The sequence below is a fragment of the Salvelinus namaycush genome, unplaced genomic scaffold (genome assembly GCF_016432855.1).
Source record: "Salvelinus namaycush isolate Seneca unplaced genomic scaffold, SaNama_1.0 Scaffold422, whole genome shotgun sequence".
NCBI classification, from domain to species: Eukaryota; Metazoa; Chordata; class Actinopteri; order Salmoniformes; family Salmonidae; genus Salvelinus; species Salvelinus namaycush.
The window spans coordinates 62,578-70,517 of record NW_024061112.1 but is presented as its reverse complement, the minus strand read 5'-3'; the positions used below and the strand labels follow the sequence as shown (position 1 = coordinate 70,517).

Genomic DNA, 7,940 nt, shown 5'->3' with positions numbered 1-7,940 from the left:
ATATCAGTACAGTGGTGGTAATGTAATGTAACACAGGAGACTATCCATGTAAACATGTAAAACATGGATCCCCCCCCACACACACACACACGCACACAGTCTTGTACTTCTAACCTTGTGGCGACACACAATTCAGTCCCATTCAAAATCCTATTTTCCCTGACCCTTACTCTTACGCTAACCCTAATTAACCCAAAATCCTAACCTTAACCCTAACCCTAAAACTAACCCTAGCTCCTAACCCTAACCCTTAACGTAATTCTAACCCTAACACTAACTCTAACCTTAACCCTAACCCTAGCTCCTAACCCTTAACGTAATTCTAACCCTAACACTAATTCTAACCTTAACCCTAAACCCCCTAGAAACAGCATTTGACCTCATGGGGAGTAACAAAATGTCCCCAGTTGGTCAAATGTTTGTTTGTTTACTATTCTTGTGGGTACTTCTGGTCCCCACAAGAATAGTTCAATGTTCACACACACATACACGCAGACGCCATCTATACTGCATGCAGAGATTACTGTACAGAACAAAGCAAATGTTTATAGAGTCGACAAAATAAATGCAATGTAAATTAAAACATGCTCTATTGCTAAAGTAAATTATATTGTCTACTCATCTGAGTTTTGATTGGATATGGGATTTACTAATGTTGCCTAATCAAAATGAATTTACATTCTAAGCCACACAGAAACATTTATGTAACATTCATATTCTGTACAATTAATAATGATAGATTATATAGGATGCAATAAAATATATAGCACGCACTCCAGCAGGTATATCTCACTAGTCACCTCCAAAGCCAATTCCTCCTTTGGCAGCCTTTCCTTCCAGTTCTCTGCTGCCAATGACTGGAACGAATTGCAAAAATCACTGAAGCTGGAGACTTATCTCTTCCTCACTAACTTTAAGCATAAGCTATCAGAGCAGCTTACAGATCATTGCACCTGTACATAGCCTATCTGTAAATAGCCCATCCAACTACCTCATCCCCATATAGCTTATTTATTTATATTGTTTGCCCCTTTGCACCCCAGTATCTCTACTTGCACATTCATCTTCTGCACATCTTTCACTCCAGTGTTAATTTGCTCAATTGTAATTATTTCGCCACTACTGCCTATTTATTCCCTTACCTCCCTAATCTTTCTTCATTTGCACACACTGTATATAGACTTTTCTATTGTGTTATTTACTGTGCGTTTGTATATTCCATGTATAACTCTGTGTTGTTGTTTTTGTCACACTGCTTTGCTTTATCTTGGCCAGGTCGCAGTTGTAAATGAGAACTTGTCCTCAACTGGCCTACCTGGTTATATAAAGGTGAAAAAAAATATATATATATCTTATATGGTCTAACTAAGACTGGCTTAGTGACTCAGACTTGTCTTAATAAGACAGGCTTAATGAATCAGACTTGTCTTACTAAGACTGGCTTAATGAATCAGACTTGTCTTGACCATTTCCACCAGTTAGCCCCTACATTTCACTGACTGACTGTTACCCATAAACGCTGACTTTCTGACTGTCAGATCTACCGTCATTTATACAGTAAAGTGTGAGGGAAATACAATGCAATGTTAGTTTACTCTTACTTCTACAATAACAGACAGTGATACAGAGATGCTGATTTGCTCCTGGTGTGTGTGTGTGTGTGTGTGTGTGTGTGTGTGTGTGTGTGTGTGTGTGTGTGTGTGTGTGTGTGTGTGTGTGTGTGTGTGTGTGTGTGTGTGTGTGTGTGTGTGTGTGTGTGTGTGTAGAGAGAGAGAGATGTTGGAGGAGCAGGGATGGGGGAGACCGATCAGGGAGGAGGATCGGAGAGAGAGGGTAGCGCCCTGGGATTCGCCGCTGACAGGAAGCAGGAATTGGAATATGGTCCCTCCTGTTGTCGCTGGAGACTCCGGCGGGCCGTGTGGCGGGTGCTGCTGCGGAGAGTGACAAGGGTTTTTGCCATATGCTCAACCCTCCCGGTGTCCCAGGGAAAGTGGAAGATGAACCCCCTTCCAATATGTTCAAAGCCCCCCCATATGAAAATGTGACTGTAAAAGACAGACTTCTTACTAGAGAGAGAGATGTTGTGATCAGACAGACTTCTTCGACTAGAGAGATGTTGTGATCGAGAGAAAATCCTCTAATGATGACAAATATCCATTTAACGTTACCACAGTTACTAGATCTCTGGCGTCTAAAAGAGAACTGACTGTACACTACAAATACTGTAACTTCCTGCTAGCTTCCTGCTTGGTTAAACAGGGATGTGTGTTTTCCAAGCCACCTGAGACTGCCTGGTCTCCTCGGGGTCTGAGGTATAGCAGCCACAGGGTCTCTCTGTCTCTCTGACTTTATTAAATAGGATTTGGTTCATGGCTGTGGACAGGACTACATAAGAAGTGTTACAGAGTTACAGATGGATCATACAGATGGATCATACAAGAGGAAAGTGTTGAGCTCTATAAAACTCACTCATTCAAAACAGAAATCGTCCAAAACCAGGGCCCTGTTGAAATACCTTTTAAATGCAACCTTCCTTCCTCCCTTTGTTGAGACATTAAAGTATTCAAACAGGGCCTAAGAGAAGAATAAATATTAAAGGCACCTCTATTCGCCCCCTAAGCCCTTCCCGCCTCCCATCCTCACCTCTCCCTCTTCCTTCTCTACTCTCTGCATTAATCTTCTCTTTTCCTTCACCCTGACTCCTTTTCCCATCTTCCCTAACCTTTAGTTTCTTCACATTCTCCAGAGAGTAGGTCACATGCTCCAGACCTGGCCCGTGCCATCTGGCCCACTTCCTGTCATACCTGCCCCAGGAGAGGGTGACTCTGCTGGGTAAACAGCACCTGGGACGACCCCCCCCCCAGCCACCACCCTACCGCCCCCCAGCCCAGCCCACTTGAATGGAGGAGAGCTACAAAGAGAAGAGAGAGAGAAACACCATTGTAAATATAACCTATATTTTTCTGTTTATTTATTTTTCCTTTCATACTTCAACTATTTGCACATTGTTACAACACTGTTTACTGTTCATTTACGATTGTTTATTTCTCTTGTTTTTTTCCCTTTTGTTTATTGTCTATTTCACTTGCTTTGGCAATATAAACATACGTTCCCCATGCCAATGAAGCCCTTTAAATTGAAATGAATGGAAATTGAGAGAGGGAGAGAGATTGAGATAGGGGGAAGGGAGAGAGAGAGAGAGAGAGAGAGAGAGATGGAGAGAGAGAGAGGGGGGGGGAAGGGAGAGAGAGAGGGGGAAGGGATAGAGAGAGAGAGAGAGCGAGAGAGAGAGAGAGAGAGAGAGAGAGAGAGAGAGAGAAAGAGAGAGAGAGAGCAAGAGAGAGAGAGAGAGAGAGAGAGAGAGAGAGAGAGAGAGAGAGAGAGAGAGAGAGAGAGAGAGAGAGAGAAAGAGAGAGAGAGAGCAAGAGAGAGGGAGAGAGAGAGAGCAAGAGAGAGAGAGAGAGAGAGAGAGAGAGAGCAAGAGAGAGAGAGAGCAAGAGGGAGAGAGAGAGAGAGCAAGAGAGAGAGAGAGAGAGAGAGAGAGAGAGAGAGAGAGAGAGAGAGAGAGAGAGAGAGAGAGAGAGAGAAAGAGAGAGAGAAGAGAAGAGAGAAAATACTGTCAGTACAGAAATGTATTGTTATGAACTGTAAGGAACATTGAATAATCAAGTGCTTCTGGTAACCATCTGTGTTCGAGACAAGGAAAAATTAGGTCTGATTTCATGATACTGAAAATTAGATTTTTGCAAAAGCACAAAGGAAATAGCAGAATTTTAATAGCATTAAGTAGTTAATGAACAACAATCTAAAATTACAAATCCAGACAGTTCTGCAGCTTTCTGGTAATCAACAAGTATTATACATATGAAATTAGGATTTTCTTGCAGCCCGACAGACATGACTTTTTGAATTCTAAAACACCATTAGAGAAATCCTGAGTCCATTTCCACAGCCGACCACATCAAAGACCTTCCCATATTGTCTCACACTTTCCTCCGCCTCTCTCCCCCTTCATTCTCTCCTTCCCCTCTACTCTCCTTCTCCCTGCTCAATATAAAGAAAAAATAACAAATGTAATTGGTTAAAAAGACACAGATTAATCTCAATGTGCCACCCACGGCCTAAATATTCATATAAATATACCATGACCGTTGCCACAGAACATTTTATTGGTTTTCCTCCTTCCTAAATTGGCACGCCCCGATTGATGAATATTTTAACACATGTGCAGTCTGTGGGACATTCATCATCAGCGTGGCTAGTATGAACAGAATAAATGAGCAGTCAAGTCAGGCGGACGTAGGCTAGAGCTATGGTGTAGCTACTATCATGTTAGAATAGAACTATGGTACGGCTACTATCATGTTAGAATAGAACTATGGTGTAGCTACTACCATGCTAGGCTAGAGCTATGATATAGCTACTATCATGCTAGGCTAGAGCTATGATATAGCTACTATCATGCTAGGCTAGAGCTATGATATAGCTACTATCATGCTAGGCTAGAGCTATGATATAGCTACTATCATGCTAGGCTAGAGCTATTATATAGCGACTATCATGCTAGGCTAGAGCTATGACATAGCTACTATCATGCTAGGCTAGAGCTATGACATAGCTACTATCATGCTAGGCTAGAACTATGGTGTAGCTACTATCATGCTAAGCTAGAGCTATGGTGTAGCTACTATCATGCTAGGCTAGAGCTATGTGTGGCTACTATCATGCTAGGCTAGAGCTATGGTGTGGCTACTACCATGCTAGAATAGAACTATGGTGTAGCTACTACCATGTTAGGCTAGAGCTAGGCTACAGTTATGATATAGCTACTACAATGCTAGGCTATAGCTACGGTGACGCTACTACAATGCTAGGCTATAGCTACGGTGACGCTACTACCATGCTAGGCTAGAGCTAGGCTAGAGCTATGGTGTAGCTACTACCATGCTAGGCTAGAGCTATGGTGCAACTACGCCCATGCTAGGCTAGAGCTAGGCTAGAGCTATGGTGTCGCTACTCCCATACTGGACTAGAGCTATGGTGTAGCTGCTACCATGCTAGGCTAGAGCTAGGCTAGAGTTATGGTGTAGCTACTACCATGCTAGGCTAGATCTATGGTGTAGTTACTACCATGCTAGGCTAGAGCTATGATATAGCTGCTACCATGTTAGGCTAGAGCTAGCACTATGGTGTACCTACTACCATGCTCCTGCAGGTTCATGCTCTACAACATCTCCATAGTACGACCCTCCCTCACACAGGAAGCAGCACAGGTCCTAATCCAGGCAATTGTCCTCTCCCGTCTGAACTACTGCAACTCTCTGTTGGCTGGGCTCCCCGCTCGTGACATCAAACCTCTGCAATTTATCCAAAAACGCTGCAGCCCGTCTGGTTTCCAACCTTCCCATGTTCTCCCATGTCACCCCGGTCCTCTACTGGCTTCCAGTCGAAGCTCGCATCCATTACAAGACCATGGTGCTTGCCTACGTAGCAGCAAGAGGAACTGCCCCTGCCTACCTTCAGGGTATGTTCAAACCCTACACCCAACCCAAGTCCTGCCACCTCTGGACTCTTGGCCTTCCTACCCCTAACGGGATGTCAGATCCCGCTCAGCCCAGTCCAACTCTTCTCTGTCCTTGTCACACCCTGATCTGTTTCACCTGTCTTGTGCTTGTCTCCACCCCCCACCAAGTGTTGCCCATTTCCCCCCCATTATCTCCTGTGTATTTATACATGCATTTTCTGTTTGTCTTTGTCCAGTTCGTCCAGTTTCTTGGTCTCAAGTTTTGTTTCTACTCTTCCCGATTCAAACCTTTCTGCCTGTCCTGACCCTGAACCTGCCAGCCGTCCGGTACCTGCCTGACTCTGATCTGGATTACGAACCTCTGCCTGCCCTCGACCTGCCATTTGCCTGCCCCCTGTGTTATAATAAATATCTGAGATTCAAACTATCCACCTCCTGTGTTTGCATCTTGGTCTTATCCTGAGGCGTAGTCCTGGCACCACAACGGTGGAACAAGCTAACCCCTGAAGATAGGACTGCAGAGTCCCTGCCCATCTTCAGAAAATATCTGAAACCCTACTTTCTTCGAAGACTCTCTTAAATAACCACAAAGCACCCCACCTCGCTGATGGCTACTTTACTGAGGAGAAGTGTACTGACTATGCCTGTGATATGTTGTTGTTCTACCTATCTAGTTACAAATTGATAAAGTGCCTAAAGCAAATAGGGAAGTGGAACAGAGAGAACAGGAGGAGAGACTCTGGACCCTGCAAAGTTGCTAAAGGGACAATCTTATTGGCTGAAACACATTGGAACCTATCCACATACCTCCACCCTTCACCTGCATGGTTACAGGATCAGGATGTATCACCAAGGCTTTCATCCAGAGCACCAGGCTATTGGCAGCAGCAGCCTCTGTGAAATCCCTCCTCTGCTCTGCTCTGTGGTGGAGTTGGCACCAAACCCACCTTTCACTTCCTTCCACATCAGAGGGTTCCGCCACATGCTAACTGTCACACATGAAGCACTGCTAGCCCAAAGGGGGGTCTGCTGGCTCATATGGGAATATGGAGAAGCGCTGGGGTGGGGAGGTTGCCAGATATAAAAACATGGAGAGATACTGTCACACACACACATGCACACACGCATAAACGCATGCACACACACACAGAAAATATAAAACAGCAGGCTCCTCAGAGAGTATGGTGATTTATCCGGATGCCTGTTCTGTTCTGCATCGCGCTCCAGAGGGACCCTGGTGGTGCTCCACTACCGGCTCATGTGGCGCCCAGCCTAGAGTGCACCAGAGCTGGGACCAGCGCTGGAGAAGAGACCCCTTCTCTCCTCTCCTCTGTTCCTCCTGGATCTCCTCCCGTCCCTTTTTTCTTGCTCGTTTTCATAACCACCAGCAGCTGTTGGAGCAATTAGCCATGAACTGTACTTTACTACAATACCCCCGTCCTCAGCCTCATCACAATTAGCTCCCTAATGGGGTCTGAACAACCAAGGAGAAACAAATAAATAAAGGAGGCAGTATGTGTGTGCCTGAGTGCGGGCGGGCATGTGTGGCAGAGAGAGGGTACGGTGGCACGGTGCATCGGTGCTGCAATGGGGCAGGCAGTGGGGGATCTGGGGCAGGCAGGGGAGGGATCTGGGGCAGACAGTGGGGGGATCTGGGGCAGACAGTGGGGGGCTGTGGCTAAGCAGTGGGGGGGATCTGGGGCAGGCAGTGGGGGATCTGGGGCAGGCAGTGGGGGGATCTGGGGAAGGCAGCAGGGGGCTGTGGCTAGGCAGTGGGGGGATCTGGGGCAGGCAGTGGGGGATCTGGGGCAGGCAGTGGGGGATCTATGAAAGGCAGTGGGGGGATCTGGGGCAGGCAGGGGAGGGATCTGGGGCAGACAGTGGGGGGATCTGGGGAAGGCAGCAGGGGGCTGTGGCTAAGCAGTGGGGGGGATCTGGGGCAGGCAGTGGGGGGATCTGGGGCAGGCAGAGGAGGGATCTGGGGCAGACAGTGGGGGGATCTGGGGAAGGCAGCAGGGGGCTGTGGCTAAGCAGTGGGGGGGATCTGGGGCAGGCAGTGGGGGATCTGGGGCAGGCAGTGGGGGGATCTGGGGAAGGCAGCAGGGGGCTGTGGCTAGGCAGTGGGGGGATCTGGGGCAGGCAGTGGGGGATCTGGGGCAGGCAGTGGGGGATCTATGAAAGGCAGTGGGGGGATCTGGGGCAGGCAGGGGAGGGATCTGGGGCAGACAGTGGGGGGATCTGGGAAAGGCAGCAGGGGGCTTTGGCTAAGCAGTGGGGGGGATCTGGGGCAGGCAGTGGGGGATCTGGGGCAGGCAGTGGGGGGATCTGGGGAAGGCAGCAGGGGGCTGTGGCTAGGCAGTGGGGGGATCTGGGGCAGGCAGTGGGGGATCTGGGGCAGGCAGTGGGGGATCTATGA

General features: G+C 47.5%; 1 protein-coding gene across 1 annotated transcript; it reads left to right on the top strand.

Annotated features, from left to right (window-relative positions):
- The first annotated feature begins 7,064 nt into the window (after positions 1-7,064).
- Positions 7,065-7,940, top strand: LOC120041245 (keratin, type I cytoskeletal 9-like). Its single transcript, XM_038986183.1, has one exon. It carries the CDS (start codon positions 7,065-7,067, stop codon positions 7,938-7,940), a length of 876 nt encoding a protein of 291 aa, XP_038842111.1.